The sequence below is a fragment of the Macaca thibetana genome, chromosome 14 (genome assembly GCF_024542745.1).
Source record: "Macaca thibetana thibetana isolate TM-01 chromosome 14, ASM2454274v1, whole genome shotgun sequence".
Lineage (NCBI taxonomy): Eukaryota > Metazoa > Chordata > Mammalia > Primates > Cercopithecidae > Macaca > Macaca thibetana.
Genome location: NC_065591.1, coordinates 121,463,416 through 121,489,159, shown reverse-complemented (window position 1 = coordinate 121,489,159; position 25,744 = coordinate 121,463,416). Strand labels below are relative to the sequence as shown.

At 45.3% G+C, this 25,744-nt stretch overlaps 1 protein-coding gene across 4 annotated transcripts in view; it reads right to left on the bottom strand.

Moving 5' to 3' along the window:
* Positions 1-398: 398 nt before the first annotated feature.
* APLP2 (amyloid beta precursor like protein 2) overlaps positions 399-25,744 on the bottom strand; it is a 726,249-nt gene continuing 700,903 nt past the window's right edge. The window contains exons 5-19 of one of the 4 annotated variants that reach the window (XM_050755954.1): positions 24,611-24,723; positions 23,619-23,815; positions 22,925-23,133; positions 21,362-21,529; positions 18,309-18,439; positions 17,267-17,341; positions 15,906-16,064; positions 14,913-15,041; positions 11,346-11,445; positions 9,347-9,499; positions 7,851-7,886; positions 4,698-4,783; positions 3,607-3,681; positions 3,105-3,260; positions 399-1,828 (exon numbers count right to left, since the gene is read on the bottom strand). In XM_050755954.1, the coding sequence (XP_050611911.1) occupies positions 1,727-1,828; positions 3,105-3,260; positions 3,607-3,681; positions 4,698-4,783; positions 7,851-7,886; positions 9,347-9,499; positions 11,346-11,445; positions 14,913-15,041; positions 15,906-16,064; positions 17,267-17,341; positions 18,309-18,439; positions 21,362-21,529; positions 22,925-23,133; positions 23,619-23,815; positions 24,611-24,723 (1,889 nt within the window). In that variant the 3' untranslated portion in view covers positions 399-1,726. The remainder of the gene's footprint in view (positions 1,829-3,104; positions 3,261-3,606; positions 3,682-4,697; positions 4,784-7,850; positions 7,887-9,346; positions 9,500-11,345; positions 11,446-14,912; positions 15,042-15,905; positions 16,065-17,266; positions 17,342-18,308; positions 18,440-21,361; positions 21,530-22,924; positions 23,134-23,618; positions 23,816-24,610; positions 24,724-25,744) is intronic. The other 3 variants (XM_050755956.1, XM_050755957.1, XM_050755958.1) reach the window with 3 other exon arrangements.

Genomic DNA, 25,744 nt, shown 5'->3' with positions numbered 1-25,744 from the left:
CCCTCTAAGCAGTTGTCAAGGCAACAAACCGAACACCCCCATCAATGAGGGGATAGGGCCTCCCCGTGTCAGGTTATTTAAGCAAATGGAAGCTACAAGCATTTCTCTGAAAATTCAGCCACAGGCCCTACTCGTTTCCAGTAGCATTAAGAAGTCTCATATTAACAAGTATCAGTAGCCTGAACTTTGCCAGACAAATGCTCTATGCAGACATTCCCTCTACTTTGTTTTCTAAATGCAAAATGGCATTGGAACCCGAGTCAAGGCTTGACAGACATATTTCTGTCTGCGAGGCACAGCTGGGGTCCTTCGTGGAAGGCAGGTCTCACCCTCCCGGAGGCAGGGGGCAGAAGCATCACACAGATCAATGCCGTGGTCAATGAAACAAGCAGTCTCGGTGGAAGTTAAAGGATTTATTGATGTGTTTAAACTGTGTACATTCTCCACAGATCATATTAAGGAGTTTGCAGGTGAAGTTTAATCTGTGCATAGTGGGTAGAGACATGAATAGGGTCAAAGAGGAGGAAAAAGGAAAAGTCACAGAAAAATAAAAATACACCACAGGTTACCAGAACCTTCAGATTTAAAAGAAAAAGCAAAAGCAGAAGCTGTGGGCATCAACACCAACTGTACAAGCATTACAGAGACTCGTGAAGAAAACACAATTGTTCAAAGCGCTCCACAGTGTCCACAGACTCAGTTTCAGGGACAGCCTGGACTACTTTCCTTTCACACAAACAAACCTCCCTGTGTTCTCTCCTGGGCCAGAGGCCGCCTCCTTGGTGTGGTCTTCTCTGAGTGAACGTCACAGGGTCGGTGACAGGAGGGGTGGAGGTGAGGGGACAAAGTGGAGGCCGAGGGTCAGTGCCTTTGGAGAAAGTCCAGAGAGGAAGGGCCTGCACATCTGGACAGTTGGAAGGGGAAGTGAACAGTAAAAAGCTACGGTAGGTAAACAACAGACAGCGAAGAATGTCAAATACAAGCTACAGGCTAATCTCTGTGGAAGCACTGGATTCTGAAGGAAAGCAGCAGTGGACACCCTCATCTGTACACACCAAGCTCTCTAGAAGATGCTGGAATGAAATATCTTTAATGTCCTTGGTGACGGGACTTTGGACACAAAGGTATCCAGCCGTGGAAACACTGGACTTCAAGAAACTGGTCCTTTCACATCATTTTGCAAGGGTATCCTCACGTGCTTCAGTGGCCATTACAGTTCCCTATTCCACCCCATTTCTCAGCAACTTCCTGAAAGCTCATTTAAAAAGGGAATACTGCCTTTTTTTTTCTTTAAATAAAAGCCAGGAGAGTGAATGAGCCTGAAGAGTTGACTTACACAACGTAACTGGAACGACAGCCTGCATATAAGTCTATTATTGAAAATCGACATTTCCCGTTTATTATACATTGACAGCATGTGTCAGACAATACAATCGAAGTGGGGTTTCTGATTAATTTAAAAAAGAAAACTACATCAAATATCTGCAATAGATCATTTTTTTCTTTTAAGGTTTATATATCATATATTGTTATATTAACATTTTCACCCATTTAAAAGAATGGAAATTGCAGTTCTACAGTAGTACTTTATATAGTCCTACAGTCCAGGAGGTCAGGATGTCAGACGCAGCCCCTGGCAGCAGCCGCTGGTCGGCAGTCGATCGGAATCGTGGGATCTTCTGGCCTGCCTGCACCCCTCCGCCAGGGCTGCCGTGCTCCCTGCCACCTAAATCTGCATCTGCTCCAGGTATTTGTAGGTAGGGTTCTCATAGCCATGGTTCTGCATCTTGTTCAGGTGACGCTCTTCTGGGGTGAGCATTGGATCAACCTGGAAGAACAAAACCTGAGGGTCATTGTGGTGTCTGGGAAGAGACCTGCACAGGGCGTTGGGAGACCTGAGCCATTTGCTGCACGATCCCCTGAGGACCAAATGCAGCCAGCAGCCCGTTCCCACAGGACAGGCCACATGAGAACTGGTGGTAAAACACAGGAGAAAGAAAATAAGGGGATCAAAGAGGCAATGCTTTAGAAACGAGAGCCCTGAAAGCTTAGCCCTCACAGAAGATGCCAGTCAACTGGATGTCCTAGCACCATGGTAACAAGCAAGGCTCCGCGCCACTGCTTACTACCTGGGCCAGCCAAGGCAAGCCACTCAGCAGTAGGCTAGCACGCAGACAGTGGGACCAGGGGATCTCTGGTCTTTTTCAACTCTGAAATTCTACAGCTAGGCCAGTCTCCAGCAAGAGATAAAACCAAATAACTGGCCAGGTACAGTAGCTCATGCTTGTAATCCCAGCAGTTTGGGAGGCTGAGGCAGGTGGATCACTTGAAGTCAGGAGTCTGAGACCACCCTGGTCAATATGGGGAAATCCTATCTCTACTAAAAATACAAAAACTAGCTGGGCATGGTGGTGTGCACCTGTAGTCTCAGCTAGGCAGAAGGCTGAGGCACAAGAATCACTTGAACCCGGGAGACAGAGGCTGCAGTGCGCTGAGATCATACCAGTGCACTCCAGCCTGGGCAACAGAGCAAGACTCTTTGTCTCCAAAAAACCAAAACCAAAAACAAACAAAAAACCACAAATAACTAAGACCAGAATCTGCACTAATTTCCCAGGGCTCACTAAGGCCCTTACTGTATTTATATTTAAGGATCAAGGGACTCTGGACATTCCCACTCTTCACTAAGGAATGAGCGGCAGGAGAAGTTCAGTAACCAGCAGAGGACAGAACGGAAACAGCCGGCTTCAGCACTTTGTAAATTTCCTGTTGCTCCCTCCTCCCATTTAAAAAAACACATACCTGGAAAAAGGAACACTAAGGAAATAATCTGAGAAAAGAGCTTTCACCCTCTGTAGCATAAAATGTTCACACGACTTTCTGACATTCATAGCCAAAGCCCAAACTAATGTTGAAATTTGGCAACAGTCCCTTGTGGCAGGGGCTGATTTCCAAACACATGAGCGAGGAATCCAGTGAGTAACTGAACTGATGACAGCAGCATGTCCAGTACTCGAGGAGTAAAGATGCTTATTAATTCCACAGGTTCCCACCCCCACCCAGCCCACAGTGCAGAGCAGGCCCTCAGCAGCCCAGCTCCTCACCTCCACGATCCCGTGGCTTATGGTGCCATACTGCCTCTTCCTCAGCATCACCAGGCTGATGACGATGACTGTGGCAATGGCCACTGCGATGACCAGCAGGCCAATGAGGGCACTACTACTCAGACTGAAGTCCTCCCGCAGTGGGCCCACGGATTCCTACGTAACAAAGCAGATGTGGAACAAAGTCTCAGTGACCATCTGGAAGCCGTGAGGCAAGTAACACACTGAGGGCCATGCTCCTGGAAGGGTGAGTCCCTAAAACCCAAAGTAGCACCAAGATCCTGCTTTGCAGGGAACCACCCATATGTGGAGAACGCCCACTCTTCCCAATCTCCATGGAGATTTTAATTTTAGCTTTCTTATCCAAAAGTATGGGAAGCTGGGGATGAGGGACCCTTATTAGCTCAGGCATCTCTCCTGCTTTCTACTTGAACTGAGAAGGTCCAGAGGAGAAACACCTAAGACTGACAGGAAACCTTAGGTTTTGGAGCTAAGCACGTACCCGCTCTTCCTCAAGGCCTCCAACTCTCTCGGCATTGAAAATCATTTCCTTAACATCCAGAGTCTCGTCAATGACCTGAAACAGTCATGAGAATGTCGGCAGTGAGCAACTGGGTGAACGGGGAGTTTGGTATTTGCTACCTCCTTCCTCTGCTACCTGCTGCTTGATGGAAGGAAGCAGGTACCTGTGGGACCCCCATTAACCAACCAGTTCTGTCACAGCCTTCCAAATCCACTCCCCAAACCCCTAATGAAGGGGCAGGTATGGAGGGAAGACTATATTATGGCAGCTGGTCCTATATGCGTTTTCCTTCAAGTAACCGTGTGGAGATGTATTTCAGAACAGATTGCCAAAAAGCCACAATTAGGCTGGGCGTGGTGGCTCACGCCTGTAACCCCAGCACTTTGGGAGGCTGAGGCGGGCGGATCACGAGGTCAGGAGATCGAAACCATCCTGGCTAACATGGTGAAACCCTGTCTCTACTAAAAAATACAAAAAATTAGCCGGGTGTGGTGGCGGGCGCCTGTAGTTCCAGCTACTTGGGAGGCTGAGGCAGGAGAACGGCGTGGACCCAGAAGGCAGAGCTGCAATGAGCCGAGATCGCGCCACTGCACTCCAGCCTGGGTGACAGAGCAAGACTCCCATCTCAAAAAAAAAAAAAAAAAAAAAATGCCACATTTAACTATCAAACTCAGTTGAGGATAATCCAGAACTATAAATGATAGAAAATACTAGGTGAATAAAAGGGGGTATAAACCTAAGGCAGTGTAAGAACAAAACCCAACACTAATCCAAGTATTAACTCTACTCACTTGAAAATGGCCTCTAACAGGTTATTTTTATCTTTAGTTGTAAATATATTTTCCTACTCTATACAAGAGATGAGCTACTGCTGAAAAGGGCTCTTTAATCCTTTTCATACCCAGATGCTAAACACCACAGCCAGTCTGTGGGAGTCGCTGAAGCCCTCCAACCTTCTACTGTGTGGAAAATGAACACGGACGTGCGCCTGGAAGCATCTGACATCAGGTCACTCACTCTAATGAGTCTCAAAAGTAAAGCATGTTGGGCAGAAGAAAGAACAGGCTCACCATGTTTTCATCCACTTTATTCTTACTGTTAATCACCTTCTCTTCGGCACCGATCAGTCCCCCATCCTGCTCTCCCACTCCAGATCCTGTGTGGAGAGAGATCACGGCTGAGTTCCCAAGGACGGCCCATCTCACACCCATTGCACAGAAGCAGCAAACTCCCTCCTGAGGGCCAGTGAGCCCCTCCCACGCACCTCCCCCCACAACTCATCTGCCACCGCGTTCACATGTCTGAGGGTGCCCTGTGCTCTCTAAAGATGAATGAGACAGGCATTTGCAGAGACTGATGGGTTTAATGGAGGAGGACGGAGTGCTTACTTGTCTCCAACTTGGGAAAATGGAATGCAAGCCTTCAGAGAAAATGTTTATTATAAGATACATGGAAGTGGAGCCCAGAGGCATCCTAGCATGGGAAACACACACCACCATTATAGGAGAAATTACTGAGTACCTACTACCCACACCCGGCTGCCACAGCACCCATCCTCACAATAACCTGCACGTTCGCCTTGGACAACTTAGTAGGTGAACCCACAGGGAATTCATTCTGCCTCAAATACCCTCCCCAACCTAAACTCTTATTTTTCCTTAGAGTTTCAGTTGGTCCTGGGGAGGTTCCCAGGTGATGGCATTTATAATCACAGTTTGTCATTATGGATTTCTTCTTGCATCTCCCATCACGCTGAATCCCTCTCAGGGCCGGGATCCTAGATGCTCATATCCTAAGTGGCTATTAGAAGATAAACAGGAAGGAAGCATTCCATCTATAGGGAGAATTCTAGTATCAGCATGGAAGGCCCCTTTCTCTAAACGGAGCCGCAAGAATAGCAACTCTCTTCTTGCCAAGGTCAGACACTGCCTGAGCAACATCACTCATGTGTGGCGCTCCGAAGGACAGTATCCAAATACACAGCACGACGATGCAGCACAGACCCAGGGAGGGAACGTGAGAGGCAGTCCTCTATTTTTAGTTCCAAAGCATGTGATTTCTAGCTATCGTAAGAATAACATACAGTTCAACATAAATGTCTGTGATATGAGCCTTTTATAACTAGATCAACCTGACAGCATACCTGGCATTCGAAGGTAACTACCTGCAAGTGAGATTTCAACATGAGGACACGCAAAGCACTGCTGTCCCTGGGCTCGTCAAAGGCAGGTAACGGCCCAAGGCACAGCCACAGCAGAGCTTCTGCCTCACAACTAGACTCATTCTTAACACATAGCAATTTGTAACAGCTTCCCCAGTCGCTGAACTTGGAGGCTAGCTAACGCAATGCAGTAAAAAACAATGCAATTTGTCTAAAGCTTCAACTTTAAAGACGTCCACGACTTGATTCTAGTTAAATCAGAGCCAGCTTTTGTCTCAAAATGCCCATGAAATAGCAATACTGCACTATAACTATTTGAGAAAGAGGGATCTGGGAGGATATTGCCTCAGCAAGGATGCTCATGACCAAGCCCAATCAATTGTAATTCTGAGCTCCTTCCATGTTTCTCTCTCGCAGAATTTTAAAGGTCACACGGCAGGATTTTATTCAAAAAGCAATGTGGCACTAAGCCAACTAAAGGCCTACTGTCGCTGGACACAGTGGCTCATGCCTGTAATCCCAGCATTTTGGGAGGCCAAGGTGGGAGGATCACTTGAGTCCAGGAGTTGGAGACCAACCTGGGCAACATGGCAAAACCCCATCTCTACTAAAAATACAAAAATAAACAAACAAAACAACTAGCTGAGGGTGGTGGCATGCACCTGTCACCCCACCTACTTGGGAGGCTGAGGTAGGAAGACTGCTTGAGCCCCAGAGGAGGAGGCTGCAGTGAGCCAAGACTGCACCACTGCACTCCAGCCTGGGCGAGAGGAAGACCCCATCTCAAAAAAAAATTTAAAAAAAAAACCTACCGCCAGTCCAGACTGTTATAATACATTTTTGGTGGTATAGCCCCCATGTTTCTTTAAAAAAACACATAAACAAGTGACTTCAAGACACCAAAGTTAATGTTTAAATTGTCCCAACTCATAACAGTTAAGTATAAAGGCAAAAGCCCGTTAAACTTCTAGAAAACTCATCTTTGTCAGCACAGTCATCCCCAAGAATAGGGATATCCAAGTAGAATAAAATAAAGCATCTATGCGTAAGTCATTTTCAGAAGATTCAACTCACACTTTTGTGTTCTGAGAACAACCTGTGGCATGAAGCAGAACACCAGCTTCTTAGCCAGACAACACCATTTGGCCCATCCATAAGAAGTCTGCCAAAGCCAAGGGTGGGCTCATATGACACATTATGAACAAGAAATGTTGAAATGATTCACAGTGACTGGGCCGCCACCCACCTGGGGGATCCCGTGACACCAACAGCTTAGGTAATAAAATCACATGGGCTTGGAGGACAGAGAACTGGGTTCAAATCCTGGTTCCTCCACTTCTTAGAGCAAGTCATGTCATCTCAGAAACTTCAATTATGTAATATAGAAAATAGAGCTAAAACCACTACCCATCCTACAGGGACGTTCAGTGGACTCAGATCAAGTATGCAAAGCATTCCCCATAGTGCTTTATGGAGCGTGAACGGTTTTTGAAAACTGGAGACTCAGTACAGTGAGCTGGGCTGTCTCCACGTGTTTGATCCATCAGCCTCTGATGTTCTGAGGAAGGCTACAACTCAGGGGACATGAGACAGCTGGCACAGACAAAAGGCAAGGAGAGCCAAAAAGAAAAGACGTAAATGGGAATTGCAGAGAAAAAGAGGGAAAAGAGAAAGACTCTCCACCTTACTATAAATAAGGCATATGTACACAGATACAGCGGTTCACAACCAACCTAAGTGGGAAATACTTCTAAAAATCTACCCAGATTAAAAGGGTCATGAAATCTATTTTGGCTGCTGTGCATTCTCTGACATCCCAGAGGGAAAGCTTGGCATGACCACGCGGTAACCAACGCCACGGAAACTGGCCTCAGAGTGCTGGAGTCAGGTCAGCTTGTTAGCAACATGGAGGCGGCGCTGCTCTGACTCCACTCACAGCCGCGCCGGAAGAAATGAGGTGGGGAAAGCCAGGTGATGGCATGAAACAGAACATGAAGCTTCAGACACACTGGGGAGTGGAGAGGAATGAAGGTCTTAAAGGGAACATCTTGGACAAACCAACCTTTTTTCATTGGGTGGTACAACTCCGGCTGAGTGTCTAGCAGAAAGGAAAACAATAAAAAACAAAATAAAACAGCACAAAAGGAGATTAAGAAAGAAAATGGCTTCTTTTAAAATTTCTATCTTAGAATTTCTCTATGAAGTGAACAAAAAGTATTCCTCCTTAAAAACACTATGCCTGAACTACCCCATAAACAAACCAGCAGTAGAAGCCACAGCAAATCACTGGAGAGTATCCTTGATAAGAGAGAAAAAAGTAGGTCTGTCTTGGGCCTTTTTAGGGAAACTTTGGGAGATGCCTGCACTATTTAGCTTAGCCCACATAAATATTTTTCTTAGAAAAAAGCAAAAATTGAAGTCAGTGTTGGTTGTGGTTTGCTGACAGGGAGGTAAGGTTCTAGTTCAGGTATATCCAAGCTGCCCCGACCCCCAATAAGCACATAAGAAGTTTTCTAAGCATGGCCACCCAACAAACCCACGGAGATCTGGGAATGGCACGGTGCTCTTCATCTATCTGCCACTTCCTCAGATCCCGTTTTATTTCTGAAGAGTCAACTGCTCTGCGATAACCAGAAGGCATTTCTGTTAAGGTCTGAAGGCTAACATGGATGTACCTCCATCCCCCCACTCCCAATTTGATGCCTTCCTGAGGCCTCTGTTCCAGTGCTATATCCCGTCAGGTCTGTGACTGCAGGACCAGACTGGCTTGGGTTCAACTCCTGACTCTCCCCTTACAAACTTAACCTCTTTACACCTCAGAGTCCCCACTTGGGGACACTCGACTACCCACCTGCGAGGGTTACTGTGAGGATGGAGAGCATCCGCTGAGATGCTTAGCTAACGCAGGCATGTAACAAGGAGTATGGCATAGCTGTGGGCCATTCTTAACATGACCCTATCAGCAGCAACAGCAACAAACAGAACTGACGAGGGGGACTACTCTCAGGGCACTGGGCTCAGCAACTTGTTTATTTCTGAAGCAGGCTCACAGCTTTTAGAGATCCTCTTAGACACTGAGAACCAGCAGGGGAATAGAGGGAAGAACGTCTGCTTAGGAGCCAGAGGAACAGCTTCTTACCCCACCGCATGTCAGAGATATGAGCCTGCACCAGCCCTGTCACCTCCTCAGCCTCTCCGGCACCCACCTCCCAAGACAGCTGCGCAAAGGTAACAGCCTAACAGGAAGGTGCTGTTTCAACTGCCGAGTGCCTCCCACACGTAAGAAGTGCACAAGTTGGAAGAAGTGGGGGTTTGAAGCCACCCATCTTGAAATAGGAGAATTAGTCTTAACTTCATGGTGACATTGACACCAATGATTTGAAAGCATCTAGCAGGGTCCTTGCACACAGTAGGTGTTCAATGAATCCGGTCTCCCTTCCCCTGACTCTCACAGGAACACCATCTCCCAACTCAATTTGGTTTTCAAAACATTGACTTTAATTCTCTCATTTTGTCCTCCCCCTGCTGCCCAGAAGTGGCACCGTCGCCCATACACACCTTCGTTCTCAGGTAAGGCTGGGAAGGGGTGGAAGGGGTGGAACGGAGGGATCTCCTCACTCTCCTCAGAGCTCACCCGGACGTCCACAGGGGTCTCTGAGATGGAGGCAGTGAACTGGTCCACGTCTGCACGCTGCTCCTGAAGGAGCTCATCTGATGAAGACAGGGCAGGGGACAGAGAGCAGGCTTCAGAAGGGCCTGGTGTCCAGGCACAGGATGCTCTAGAGCTCCAAGACCCACTGTGGCTCCCAGCTCCTGCCTGAAACACCTTCCCTGATGCTGTGGCACCACAGAGCCCCAGCACCAGGGACCCCAGGGCGTCATCCCACGCACCCCTGCCTCCACCTCCACACTCCAGTTAAGTGGTATCCACAACACCACAGATTTTGGGGGTTTTAAAAACGGTACATATTTAAGGTATACGATATAATGATTTGATATACATATACACCGTGAAATGATTTCCGCAGTCAAGCAAACACACGCATCACCTTCCAGAGTTACTTTTTTTAAAAATAAGAATACCCCAAATCTACTCTCGACAAATTTTTAGTATATAGTACAGTATTATATATAACTACAGTCCTCACGCTGTCCATCCCATCTCTAGACGTATCCACCCCACGTAACTACAACTACCGCTTCACACCCTCTGACCTACTTCTCCCTGATGCCAGTTTTAAATACTGACCACATACCATGACTCCCAGGCCTGAATCCTGGACCTACTGACTGACCTCTGCCTCACCTAAATCCTACTTAGATCTCCACGTAACACCCAACAGAAATTTCTATCTTAACATGTATCAAGAGAGCTCCAGATTTCCTTCTCTACCTCAGTTGGCCATGGTACCACCATCCCCGAGCTGCCCACAGTGGAACCCTGAGTGCAATTCTTGATGCCGCTCCCCCAACCGCACACGCAGCCCTGGGCAAAGCCCCACACACTCCCCCCAGAACACATCCTAGAGACCGTCCCCAGCTGTCCCTGGGGCACTCCTTCTCCTACCCCATCACCCCTTCAGTGCATACTCCCAACAGTGCTCTCCTGGATTTCTATAATCGCTTCCTGGCTGGTTTCTAATTTTAATCGACTCTACACAAAGCAGCCAAGTGAGCTTTTAAAAATTCATAATCCAGATCTAGTCTTTCCCTAGCTGAAAATCCTCTAACGGCTTCCCATTATCCTAAAATAAAAACCAAACTCCTTGATTTTGCTGAAATTTCTTCCCGATCTGGTCCCTGCATACTTTGGCCGCATCCCCTTTGCTATGTTGTAGCCACACTGATCTACTTAAATGTGATGCTTGACTTCCACCTGGGGGCTTTGTAGCTGCCGCTCACTCTGCTACCAATGTGCTCTCCCACTGTGATCTTACCATTTGGATCTCAGGCCACCATCCCTAGAGCCAGCCGCCCCAACCGGCCGCTCTCTACCACTGTGCCCGAGTTTTAACTCTGCACAGCACTTATCACCACCTGACATTTATTTTCTTGTTTTACTGTCTGTTTTTCTCCTATTGTCACATGAACTCCAGCAGGTACTATCTGCTTGTGGACCATTTTACTCTGTGACACACAGCAGACACAATAAAACTTGTTGAATAAATGAAGAAGATAAAGACTGGGAGAGGAAGAGGAGGTGAGAATTATATAAAATCAGGTGCCTGGAATAATCAGAATTAAGGAGGAAAATGGTAACAGGAAATCTCCTAGTCTCTTGCAATTTCATACCCCAGATATTCTTCCGCTAACGGAGTGAAGGTCAGTGAAACCCAAGGCTCCGTGGCTCACAGCCAGTGCATCTGTCCTTGGTTCCTCCTTCACCTTGCCATGTAAGCTCCAGTGGATTCTAGGCTTCTGAAGCCAGGGTGTGCTAATGCCCCACTTCACACGCACACGCCTTGCTTGCTCCTATCTCTCTACTCTTGCCTAGCTTTCACTCCTGAGCCTCTGCAAGAAGTCCCACATGACCTTGACACAAACAGCTGGTACCCACCAATTTCCTCTTGAATTTCTTGGGCTACATAAGGTACTTTGTAGAGCAGAGAGAGGCTTTGGTTCCTTCTTTCTTCAATCACGTGGAGATGTGTCATCACCTGGAAGCAGAGTTAGGGTGGAGAGGTGTTGTGATTGAAAACAACTAGGCCAGGAGGGAACTTGCAGCTGGAACATCGACACAACTTCTGGAAAAACCACTTTACAAAGTACATTCTCTACAGAGTCTAGAGCAAAGCAACTGGTCAGGGGAAATGTATTACTCCTCACGCCGTATTTACTGACTGCTAAAGTATAAGAACATGCTCAGCCTGGGCGTGGTGGCTCACACCTGTAATTCTAGCACTTTGGGAGGGTGAGACAGGAGGATCACTTGAGCCAAGGAGTTTGAGACCAGCCTGGCCAACATGATGAAACCCTGCCTCTAACAAAAAATACAAAAATTAGCCAGGCATAGTACTGTGTGCCTGTAGTCACAGCTACTTGGGAGGCTAAGGCTGGAGGATCACTGGAGCCCAGGAGGTTTAGGCTACAGTGAGCTATGACTGTGCTACTGCACTCCAACCTAGGCAACAGAGCAAGATCCTGTCTCCAAAAAAAAAAAAAAAAAAGTGTTCAAACTGTATAATTCCCCCAGCTGATGTGAGAATTTATCTAAAGAGAGTGCTCCAAGTTGAGACAATTTATTAAAAAATGGCCACTAGCTACTGGATTTTCATTCGAGGCACTTAATACTAATCATATTGAGTTAAAAAAAAAAAAAGAGCCCTGATTTGTACAATGCTGAACGTTCAGTAAGGTTTTGCTGAGTGAAAGAAAAGAGTCAGTCGATTTCTACCACTGGTCAGATTAGATGGGATTAAAAAAGACTGAAATTACTGGCTGAAAAGTAGACTTGGTGACACAGGGAACCATTATGGATTTTGCTTAGTGAAGCAATTGCTTAAATGATTATTGTGGTAAAGAATTAGTTTATTCCTATTTAACTAAATTGTTATTTTTTTTAAAACTCATGCTGAGGAATAAATAAACCTGATTTTAAGGGAGTGATACAGGAAGACTCATCCACCACAGCTCACTGCCTTTTCCGAATGCAAAAGTTCTAAGGTTATTCATTTAAAAAAAAAAAAAAAAAGCCATTAGAAGTGGTCACTATTTTTACAGCTTTTCAGGATGGAAGTGAAAGGTGACTCGGGCTAGCATCCACCCCAATGACATGGCAGGTGTGTTGCTGTAGCTCCCATAAGCTTAAAAAGCAAAGTCATCCCTGCCTGGTTAGACCTGCAATTACCAAGCTTTTCCTAAAGAGGGCACTGGAAACCAATGGATTAATCACATGGGCTTGAAGCCATTAACATGAAGGGTCAACATGAGAAAAAAAGCTAAATGGAAAGATGCTTTTATTGTAGACTGACATCTCTCTGACCTTTTAAAGCAAGGATGAAAGCAATTTAATTTTGTATGTGCCATTCTGTCAATCAAGGAAAGCACAGGAGTGCCTTGAAGAAAAAATGCAAATGGAGCCAAAATGCAACACCCACAGGCTCAGCAAGCGTTGTCCTGCTACACCTCCCCAGAGGAACAGGGAGCCATGTGAGAGCAGATGGTTCATACACTCACAGAGGACAAGAACCACAGGGTGGGAGACTGGAAATTAGTGTCTCTACAGCAAACCACTGGCTATAGTATAGGGGTAAAAGCACCATCTCACTCATATCCAGACAAGTAGATATGGCACAAGTTACAACAGGCTGAACATCTGCAAATTTTTCTAATGTTTAGATAACAGAATAGGGAACAAGGCAGAAGGTAAGCTTTGCCAGAATTACAGCTAAGAGCAGACAGTAAGTAGCAGACAGGAGAGCTGGGTTTTCTCCCCAAAGGTGTTTTAAGATGGGAGGGCTCTACTTCCCACATTACTTGGTGTGGAAGTTTGATCTCACTTGCAAGAATTCTCTATTTACTACACTGATCAAAATCTCTCCTTCCCTTCTACTCTCACACAAAACTGGCTAAAATACAACACAATAATTTAATTTTAAAACAGGAAGTCTGGAAAGTGATTAAGTCTTTTCAAAAATCAAGTAGACCCCAAAAGTCTAAGCCCTGTCAAGATGCATGCATTTTCCATCCAGGCCTCTTAGACTTTCTCTTCTTCTGCTGCATCCAGCGTGAAGCAAAGCCTTGAGCTCCAGGCCCACACCAGATGCCTCTTAGGGTCTCCAGCCCAGCCCCTTTCCACTTTCTTCCCACTCTTTAAAAGCCTGAGCTCTTTTATTCCCCAAAACAACCAGCTTCTGAAGTGAACTCTATATATCTAAGAACACCTGCTCTGGGCTTGCGGGGAGTGGCTCACGCCTGTAATCCTAGAACTTTGGGAGGCTGAGGTGGGCAGATTACCTGAGGCCAGGAGTTCAACACCAGCCTGGCCAATATGGTGAAACCCTGTCTCTACTGAAACCACAAAAATTAACCAGGCGTTACAGCGGGCGCCTGTAATCCCAGCTACTCGGGAGGCTGAAGCAAGAGAATTGTTTGAACCCGGGAGGCGGAGGTTGCAGTGAGCTGAGATGGCGCCACTGCAGTCCAGCCTGAGTGATAGAGTGGGACTCCGTCTCAAAAAACAAACAAAAAAACCCACAAAACACCTGCTCTTCCCTCTCTCTACGCCAGCGTGTGAGCTGCTCAAGGGCACTCAGGGGAGCCAGCCCAGCAGCACTGAATGCCAGTGTGGAATCTGGCACTCAGACAGACCCCAGCTCCACAAACAGAGCAGCTCAGCTCCAACACCCCAAAGGCCTCTAGGCACGTTATCATCTTCGCACACGCAGCAACTGTGGGGAAGGAGGGTTTCTGGACTGACAGGCCAGCACCCGTGCAGTGAGTGAGCCCACGTACCCTGGCACTCACAATCGGCACAGCACTGTATTTACAATATGAGAGGAAATGAAATAAGATCAGCGTTGTTACCATAAGGCCCTCTAGGAAAACTAACAGGATGGGCTACGAGACTTCCTGTTTACACGGAAGCTAGCAGTCTGGTAGGCAAGTTCATTTTTATGAATACAAGAAAGTAAAACTCAAGTTAACATATGAACAACACCAATATTAGAAACAGGAACCAGAAACAAACCTCTATAGAAGAAAGTAAAGCCGGACAAAACCTAGGAATGTAAAAGTGTCTGTCTAAACAAAAATTATACTGCACAAAACAAGAGACTTAATTTTTAAGATCTGCTTGATAAATATACCTAGAAAAGGATCTTGAATATTGGTTCTGGCAATACTTAAATCAGAAATAAATGATATAAAAAAATCGGAAATTGTTTAAGTACAAAGTAGTTAATATAAAAAAGTATTAAAAAAGATGTTTTAAAAATAGTACCCTTGCAAAACCCAGCTCATGTACCCAATGTCTTTGGAAATCAAAAATCATTTTCTAAGGACTAATAACAAGTACAACTAGCAGTCCTGTTCAACCAGTAGTGCTGTTCAACCATTAGTCAAGGCATTATGTTCCCCACTGGAAATGCCCTCACGGCAACAATTTCTACTACATCTACTGTACCTGGGATTTCATCTGGGCCGCCTTTTCTGGGTCAACAGCCAACACATGCTGATAATGGCGGATGGTATGCAGGCGATCTTTGTTCTCAGCACGGACATAACGCCGTAAGGCCTGGAGAATGCGATGAGGCTGCAAGAGAGAACAGTTGTTTTAATATCCAGAGACTAGAGAATTGAAAATAGGCAGGAAAACAAAAGCTTAAAAATTCACTTAAGAATGTAAAGCTCAGCTAGGCACAAGAATGAAAGCTGTAACTCTGAAAGCTTTTTTAGCTTACCAAGTAACTAAAAAACTGTCTAGGTAAAATAGCAAAACTAAGTTCTGAAGTTATATCGGCTCCTTAACATACAGTATTTTCCAGAATCTCCAGCCCACTATTCTCTTCAGATCTGTCCTTTTTCCTGGCTCAGCCTCTGATGTCTGAATTACAAGCTAGGTAGTCTCCTGTGTCTCCCAAAGACAGAAGACTTTAACTGGCTTACTTAAGGATACAAATATCCTCCTAATTCTCTCCATCCCCCAAAGCAAGGCAGGTTAGTGTTAAAGGACAAAATCATTTGAGGCCACTCACACAAGAGTTTCAGAAGAAATTACTTTACCCCTTTCTTCATAATCTTATTTACAATGTAACTTCTTCAAAAGTCTTCATGAAAAGCATGTTTCCATTCTTTGAAAGGAAGTTTAATAACTGGGTAGTTACCAATGAATTTCCCGAGGTCATACTTTTCTAGCGCAAAACACTTTCACATCACAGGTGGTATACACAGGCATAAAGTCATGTCATGCTTAGCTTATATACGCAGATACTAGAATGTAATACCTTTTCCTCCCTAATCGTCCTTTCTTAGCTTCAGCTTTGCCAGAACTTGTCATACAAATGTCACTTTTACTGACCTGAGTGTCATACACTGGTCCCCTACATACACCACCTCAGGACAGGCAGCACTAGGCATAGGACGACTCATCAATGATTTGGTTCTGTCTGTGACTCACCCGTGGTGGGTCAGACTGCAAGGCAGCCAGGTAGTTCTCCAGAGCCATCCGACGGCGGTCGTTCAGCATAGCCTCCACTCGGGCCAGGTGGGTCTCCACCAGCTGCTGCTTCTCACTGGCTGCTTCCTTCTCTAAAGCTTTAACCATGGCTTGGAAGTGCTAAACCAAGAGAGCAGGAACCACATATGATTTGTGGCACCCGGAGGAAGCATAGGCAAGCAACCTTAGACCCCAGTGCTTCTCCTGTCAGTGCCCATGCAAGACAGTAACAGGTTCGGAGAGTGCAGCAAGGGTAGGATCCACAGTCTACTTCATTCTACCTTCATTCTACTTCCATCAGGAGAATTACTTCCTTCTTTAAAGACAGCAAGTTAAATCTCAGTGTCAGAGGGCTTCTTTAATATATGTATAACTGAAAGTGCTAGTGCGTGCAAGCCCACGGCCTCAATATGCACTATAAAAAAAGGAACACTGTCTTTCCCACATTGCAGCAAGGCACCAACTTCCAAACCCTGAGACCACTGACCAATGGGAGTTATGTGGTAAGTTCTGTTGAAGCATTCCTGTCATTAGGTTGGTGCAAAAGTAATTGTGGTTTTTGCCATTACTGTCAATAAAATCATGAAGGGCACGTTATCTGTGAGGTATCCGGCCAGGTTTACAGGTACAGTTTAAGCCTGCTGAACTAAATTTCCCTGAACAAAATGCATTGGCTTCTGTAGGAATTAAAATTGTTAGATATTCTAAGTGATCAATAACAAAGGTTGTTAAAATTACTTTTAACACTTTATTAAAGTGTTGACATTTGGAGGAAAGACATTTCAGCTAAACATAAAATGATTTAAAATTTACACAATCAGTTTTGTAAAAACCAAATCAGTCCTGGAAATTGCTATCCCTATTCCTAGCAACACTCTTCTACTGAAGGGGAATGCAGTTTGCTGCTATGATTTTAGTTATAGCCGACAAAGTTAGAGATGAATTGTATCAGAGATCTTTATTTTCTATCCTTTGACTTTCAATTAGTCTTAAAAAAAATTCAGTACTGCTGAAAAACAAGTCACAGTCTAAGACTGAAAATGGCAGAGGACTTTCGCCAGGAAAGCAGAACTAACAAGAGGCAGCTGAGCTAAGGTTACCTTCTGGCATGAATTAGGTGTGCTCTGGTGGGGGTTTGGTTTTCTTCTACCATAGGTGAGCAATACGTGAGGTGAAAAAGAAAAATAGGCCAGCTGCAACTTCCTTGTAAGCCCTCACCTAAAAGGAGGCGGTGTCCAATTCTAACTTCATTGGGAATGGGGATCTGACCGTATTTTCCAATGGTGAGGCTGAAAGCTATGTCCCTGGAGAAAGCATCTTACCTGAATCAGAGTCTGCCTCTCTGCTTTGGGGAGGTTCTTCGCTTGAAGCTCTGCCTCTTCCCATTCTTTCTTTACCTAGAACAAAGGTCAAAAACACTGTCAGCAGTGATTAGTACCCTGAAACAACTCCTCCATTTTCTAAAAATATCGTCAGATGCTAAATCTAATAGGAAACTACAAAAGGAAACCAATCACACGATCCCTTATGAGCTTAGCATTGTTACTGCCTCAGAAGGTTCTAGGCCTCAACTATCCCCAGATGGAGCCTCAATTCCATGACCTCTTTGTTACATAACCTTGGGTAAGTTATTTAAAAGTCTCTGTGTCTTAGTCTCCTCACCAAAAAAATTGAGGTTAATACCTACTTTTCAGAGCTGATGTGGATAAAACAATGAGCATTTCTCAAACTGTAAGCCCAACATGGGACTGTGTGGGATTGGGGTGGAGCTTAGGCCTAGCAAGATATTCCCTTTTCAATTCTCTTTCAATCCTGAGTAAATCCAAAAGAAAAGATGCACTTTGGTGTTCCTGCTGCTCTCTTATAACCCTTTTAAAGGAAAAGAAACATCCCTGAGACTCAGAACCTTCCACGACAGCAGTATCTAGCTAGCATGTATTTGGACATGTTTGCTTTCATCTAATATATTTGTATGGTTGGTCACTTTCTTCTCATGGCAAATAGTACTAGCTTTTTATTGATAACAGTGATACAAAGTTTCCTTCTTTAAAATAAAATAAATTTTAAAGCAAGATAAAATAAATTTTATCTGCCCCAAAAAAAAGGGGCAGATAACGGTATAGGAAGTACTCAGCAGAGTGTCTGGGACATGCTAAGTGCTCAGGGGGTAATTATACTATGATCTAGACGCAGGTGGGGAAGAAGTTCACCCAGAAGGCAGCTCCACTGGTAACTCTCTCCTGCCTCACCAGTCCTTACACATCAGCACGACAATCTAGGAGAAGCTATTACTCTTCTTCATCTATGAGAACCATGCTACCCAGAGCCAAGTGCCATGAAGATGAAGGAATTGTCGAGGTTTACCCTGTCCATTCGGTTGCGGTGCCGAATCTCCAGCTGCTCCTTAGCCTTCTGGAAGCGAGCATGCTCATTGTCATCTGCGGAGGTCTCGAAATACACATCAACATCATTGGTTGGCAGAGGAGTTGGAGGAACTGAAACAAAATTACAGAGGGAGTTCTCTTTGGGATCAGGTGCACTGTGCTCTAGGAAGAAAACCCAGCTCAGGACCTGCAGAACGGACTCAAATTGTTTTGTGGCATTCTCTAAGTGCAGGGCGCTGCTATCTGCCAAGACTTCACTTGGTTAGATTACAGTGGGCAATCTTCCTTACACAACATCCATCAACCATGTCAGACCATGCTAATACAGCAATTTATTGGCAGCTACAGCACCAATGAGGCATCTACTTAAGACCTCAGGGCCGAAAAAGAGGTGGTTTCTTCTATACCTTCCCTTCAGTGCTCGAACCCTGGAAACCTAAACAATAGCTACTTTATTCATCATAACTGAGCATCTGAACAGAGACAAGCGCAGAAATCAGACCCTGTAGAGGCACTTTTATGCAATTCCCTATTTTTGAAGAAATTTATTACTCAGGGACCTCCGCTCTTCTGGCTATCTTTGAGTCTTAATTTACAATGGAAAACAGGCTCAACTGAATGTTCTTTGCATACACGCTGGGTAGAGAAAGTCCCAATCACGCCAGCTGTAGTTTTGAGTTTTCAGTATCACTGAAGGACTCTCAGCGCCACCAAAGTGACAGAACCAACAAAGGTAAAACTAAGTTGCTCTATTTGACAAGGACACCTTTCACCGATATGAAGATAGGGCTTTTTGATCCATGACACTGACCAATAGGGCTTCCCAAGTGTTCCCCAGAGCACAGGTCTATTGGAGCACCCCTGCCTGCTGGATGGGCATAATCTCTTATAGGGCCCAAGCAAGTGAGTGCCTGCACGATGGAATTTAGCCTGATAAGGGAAACGACTAAGATGGCAAGTTTACTCAGCTAGCCTCTCAAGACATACCTAAGGTAACCCTTACTAGCCTAATTCATACAAGATTTCCCAAGCTGGGGTGGACTTGCTTGGTAGATTATGACACAATTTCAGAGCTAAGTGGAGAGTGAATGCCAAGATTCAACCGATTTTTAATTCAGAAGCAAATTCACCTAATTTCTAGAATTGCATCATTTTAATACATTAAAACAACTGTATAATTGATGAATAGAGCTAAAAATTAGCCAGCCAGTTCAACTTTTTCTGTCGGAAGCATCTTTTATTTGCCCCTTTGTTTAATAGAACTAAAAATGACAACTAAAGTCATGAAGAATATGAGCCCTATGTAAGTTTTAAAAGGATGTCAATATCCCACTTTCAGATTAACTAAATGAGAATCTATAACTTAGTAAACGCCATTCCCCAAGGCACTCGGAGGCTCAGTGAAGGAGAATTTCAAGCGCTGCAGTCCATCGTGCGGATCAGCGACACGTGCCTGTGCTGTAAAGGCCTGAGCGCTGGAGACGGAGCCTTTGGTTCATACAGCTGGACTGGATAAAGATAACAGCAAACACAGGCTGCTTCCACCCTCCCTGGGACCAGAGTGGAGAGGACAGTGGGCTGAAAGGCTTTTTTCTGAAGACACCCTGGGTCCCTGTGGAATCACACACGTGATCACGAAGCCGGCACATCCGCCAGCCTCAGCCCCTTCAAAGAAGAACAAAAACGTTCCCACTGGAAGGAAACCTGATGCTTCTCAACCTGCAAAGCCCTCCAGGCAGAGGCCCCACAGAGCATGAACACTGCTTCTCCGAGGCAAATCTTATCCAAGCCACAGCAAACAGTTTTACAGACCTGCCACTCCATCATGTCTCACAGCACTTCCTAGCTGACCCTTGAGGTAGAGATCACCACCTCCACACTCACTGGGATTCCTCAGGCTTCAACCCAAGTTTTACAAAGTAGTAAGTCTCACAATAATTTCTATTTCTGAATCTTTCCTGAAAACGCAAGGTTTATTCACCAAGGTTCCCTAAGGACTCTTTTTATTTCACCTTTCAACTGTTACAGAATAAATCAGCTTTCCTGGAGTTGGAAGGGAAGCACTCAAAGCATTGCCGTATTACATTAAGATGTGAAAGATCTTTTGGTAGAAGGAAGGAAGAGGGAACATGAAGAGATTTGAATGAAAATCCATCAGAGCTATAGCCAAATCCTTCATAGCAAATTATTATTCCAACAAATTTCAGAGTAGGAACCAAGAAAAACGGTCTGGCCTGAGGATCTTCCTAATGTGTAGGTTAGTGCTGCAAGGTGAGAGACTGAAGCTCTTAACGAGAAAAAGGAGTAGCCATGGAGAAAAGGGAAACTCTTGGTAGAAACTCTTCCTACCAACGTCCAGCATAAACCCAACTCAACTGAACCACTGACCTTCCCGTCACACCAAAGCACACACCAACTGAAATCCTCTCACTTCCTAAAGCTGTGTGACCCGGTTGCACAATATTGAAGCAACACGGTGAGTCACTACCACTTGGCTGCTAGCTCTCTTCTAGAGTGCATTATGCAAGATATTTCAATATTCTAGACTGCCCAAAGTACTTCATTGTCACTCCTTTCAAGAGCAGGCATCCCGTGAGCTGGCATGCATCACAGGGGTCAGAGACAGGGCAGTTCAAAGACAGGAACGTTCAGTGCCTCTGAGCTAGAGCCAGCCCAAGGCACAGCTGCCTTCCCCCACCAACACTACAGTGGCCCGGGGCCTGCAGACTCCAAAGCCGGACGAGAAAGGACAAGCCCCTGGCCGTGCCGCCCGCTATACCAAGGCGGGTGCGCACCACCACCACCGAGCACCACCAGACACACGGTGAGCACAGGACGTGAGAACTGAGCTTACCACTGCCAGAAGGAGAGCAAAGCCTAGACCTAGAAAGCACAAAGATGAGGGGAAGACGACTGACAGCAAACACCCGAGTGGGCAGGGACACCACACAGATGCAGCCACGAGGACGGCGGGGAGACGGACGCCGGACAGGACGGTGCTGCCGCACAGGACCCCCGCAAGGCGGGACTTACTCATCGCTTTACACACAGCCATACAATAATCCTCAGACTCAAAATTGTTCCTGTTGCCGCCGCAGCCGCCATATATAAAGCGCACACACTTTCCCTTGGAGAGGTCGAAGTACCAACGAGGCATCACGGCCCGGCAGGGCCCCGTCATCGCCTCCTGGGAGCAGACAGCTGTGTGAAAACGGTCAGAGTGTCAGCAGGACAGAGGCAGTGATGTCAAATGTTTCAAAATGCTACAGGCCAGCAAGCCGGGGAATGGGCTGGGGGAGGCCTGAGACAGGACAGAGCCCAGAGGCCCTGGCTGGCAGAATGCTCCAGCTCAGGCCAGCCTTGCTGAGGACAAGTTGCTTCCCCATGGAGTAGAGACATTTAGGAACTGGGATTTTTTTTGGCACCCTCTGGAGTCTAGATCTAAGTTTAGATTGACGTAGAGCAATCCCTTTGTCTCACAGCTGTGAGAGCCTCGCATTTCTCATCTGTTCAGTGGAGTTATCTGCCTCGTTTGTCTATTCAGGAGACAATGTGAGTGGAAAGGCTGTTTTAAGTGGTGATACCGGAGTAAAGACTAAAGCACCTAGAACAGACAATTGTTTCCCTTTTTTTTTTTTTTTTTTTTTGAGAGACAGTCTCCCTCTGTCGCCCAGGCTGGAGTGCAGTGGCCGGATCTCAGCTCACTGCAAGCTCCACCTCCTGGGTTTATGCCATTCTCCTGCCTCAGCCTCCCGAGTAGCTGGGACTACAGGCACCGGCAACCTCACCCAGCTAGTTTTTTGTATTTTTTAGTAGAGACGGGGTTTCACCGTGTTAGCCTGGATGGTCTCAATCTCCTGACCTTGTGATCCGCCCGTCTCGGCCTCCCAAAGTGCTGGGATTACAGGCTTGAGCCACCGCGCCCGGCCTTGTTTCCCATTTTTACGTTCTCTAAGGCAAATCATAAACTTCTCAACTGGTTAAGTAATTTCCCCCAACTTGGGTCCTAAATAATTCTTTAGCTCTTAATTGCTTTCAAATATACAATCAGCAGGAGGCTGCATGTTACTGGCTCTGGAACTACTGCAACCTTTTCTTGTTTTAATTGGCAAGATGAAAAAAAACTGCAGGCCCTAATTTGTTACCAGCAGGTCAATAAATTTCACCCTCCCAACTAAAACATCTGGACAAATAGGGCAGCCTACAGATTAGAACAAACGCAGGAAAAGAAAAACCAGGCAAGCCAGTTCTATTCTAGGAGGCCAGGACTTGAGTGGTATCAAAGAGGGGAGCTTCCCTTGGGGAGGGAATATTTTAGGCTGAACGTGGAAGAATCCTGCTGAAGGGCGGACTATGCTGTCTGTCTTACTCTCTAGTCCTTGTTCTCTAATTCAATCCTACACCTCTCCCTGGATGTGCCTGCCTGCCCACTTCGTTAAGACGGCACCATCACTGCACTGAAGAGCTGAACACACCTTCAGTGCAGGGATACCACCTTTCCTTCTATGACTGACTTACCTGTAACAGACGCAATGCAAAAGTCTAAGTGAATAATTGCCATGTGGATTCCAAAGCCATGGCTCTACATGCGGTTACCTTTGACATCGTGACTAATTTCCTTGTCTGACATGGGGCCATCGCTGTTGGGTTCAGTGGGGTTCTCCTCATTGTAGTCATCTCCTTTAAAGGTGTCGTAGTAGTAATCTCGGTCTTCCACCACTTCCTCCCCTTCTTCCTCATCCTCATCATCCTCATCCACAGCTGCTTCTGTGAAATCTTCCAGATCTGCTTCAGTAGGAAATTCACTGAAGGCCAAAATAGAAAAAAGGAAGGTTAATAACTCCTATGTGCAAAGCACAACAATGAGTCCCGTCTCTATTCTGAAACACAAAAACAGAGGCAGGAAATAAGCTCAACGCACATTTCACTGTGCCACTAAGACCCTGAGCCCAGCTACATCAGCAAACGGGGAGCATTTGAATCTAATCATGATAAAACAGTAAGACAAATCCAAATTCAGGAATATTATGTTAAACAAATGGCGTGGACTCTTAAAAAATATCATAGTAACCTGCAGAAAATAACACAGCCCAGAATGATGTAAACACAAAAGTCACAGGTATTCCTGTGACTGGTGACGGCTAGAATGAAATGTAAGCTTAATCAACTCTAGCAGAACACAAAGGAATGCCCAGCTTATCCAGAAGTGAGGGACTAGCAGCCAGCAGCCATCTTTACAGAAGGGCTAACAAAAAGGCAAAATGACTTCACAGCTCAAAGTAGAAGTTACCTTTTATAAATATCATAGTCTTCCTCTTCATCTTCTTCTTCTTCCTCTTCCTCCTCCTCTTCTTCCTCTTCTTTTGACACAGACCCAATAATCTTTGTCTGAGGGCAGCACACATATTCAGTGCCATGGAACTGGTCTACCCCACATGGGAGCAGCATGCCGTAGCTATATAAGGTCATTCCCTGAGTCAGACATGCCTAAAATAAACCCACAGACCATATCAGAACATATTCCAGAGTAAATATAGTCAAATATACTCTGATCTCTACCCTCATCAAAAATAAACCCGTATCAAACCACTTCGCAATGCTGTCTCTTACGAACATGTAAATTTTCTGTCAAAAAATTGTAATATTATTGTAAGATTTATACATGTTAATTTACAACCGGGAAACATGATCTGGTCCAAAAATACTGAAATCCCAAACGTGGAAACAAGTCAGGAAAAGAGACTTTTTCTTCTAATAATGACCAAAACCAGATAAGGTGGTCAATGTTAATTTATATTCATCACTGGTGCAAGCACTACTTCAGTATTTGATCAAAGGAAGATTACTGACAAAAGAGCAGAGCCAACCATGTTACAGAAGACAAGAAAGGGTATTTCTCACCACCAGAAAAGTGAGATGGCATGCAATCCTGCCTGTGCATATGTCCAGACCCACATTTTCTATAACTGGCGATTTCCATGCAGGCCTTAGGGTTAGGATGGTTTCCTGGGAGCCTCACCAGCAGCACACAATATTCTCGCTCAGCCACCTCCTTAACATCCTCAACTTCAGGAGCTGGACTGTCAATGCTGAACTCTCCTATACAAATACGTACTTCTCTCCCAAAAATTTCTAACTTACAAGACAGAAGTTAATTATAAATCTTAAGGAGATAAGGGGGAAACAAAAGTAACTGAAAAGCATGGTGAGATTTGGAGAAAACTGCTACCTTCTCTCCTAATAGATACAACAACAGCTGACTCCCCCGCTCAGTTCTCTTACCTCTTTGACTACTGTGTGCCAGTGCTGGTGATTCTCGCACACCTCCATCCGCTCTTTGTGGAAAAACTGGCACTTTTCTGGAACTAGCAGAACATCACTTACAAATTCACCCACTGGAAAAGAGAACCTTTGTCAAAGTAGATCTGACCACGATTTCAAGGTGAAAATGCCTCTCACTGAAGTTTGTGATGATAGTTTACACAGCCAGGAGCAGTCTAATGTATACGAGCAGGTGCACATCTCATACCTTCAAAGGCTGACTGGACAGTACAGTTCTAGCCAAGCAGCCACAAGAACTCACCAATCTGTCAAGAGCCATGATGCCAGGGACCTCTGAAAAGCCCCCCGACTGCAGCCCCGCTGCAGGGCTACAGCAACACGTGACGGGGAATATAACAGGATCGCCACCATGCCCACCTCAAACACACACAGCTACTCTCTCTCCATGGCTCTCACTTCCGTATTTCTGCCCACACCTCTTCTAATCAAACGCCGAAGAAACTAAAACTGGCTGTTCTACTGAAGTACAGATGAATCTTACTTCAGACAAAACACAATGTAATAAATGAATCCAGTAAGAATAATCAATGATTAATTACAAAGGGGCAAAGGTACCTTTACAGTGGGAAGCCTTGGAAAACTACCTTAGCCAGATAACATAACCAATTTAACATACTGATAATGAGCAAACTGGTATGTGTGACGTCCTACAAAAGACTATATCACCTACACGGCGTTTCTGCCAAAATATATGTCATTTGAATCTAATCATGCTGAAACAATAAGACAAATCCAAATTCAGGGATGTTATGTTAAACAAATGGCATGAACTCTTAAAAAATATCATTGTAATGAAAGTTTTTGTTTTTAAAGACAGACTAGGGAACGATTCTAGATGAAATGTAGTATGTGATCCTTTTAAAAAGGAAGATATAAAAAACACTAGTTGGACACTCACGAAAATTTCCCAAACATGACAACTGAATTGTCATTATATATAGGAGAATGTCCCTGGCTCTTAGGAGAAACCAGCTGAAATACTTAGAAATGAACTGTCATGGTAGCTCAACTTATTTTCAAATGGTTTAGCAACACAAAAATATATATGAGATGCAGACAGAGAAAAACATCAGG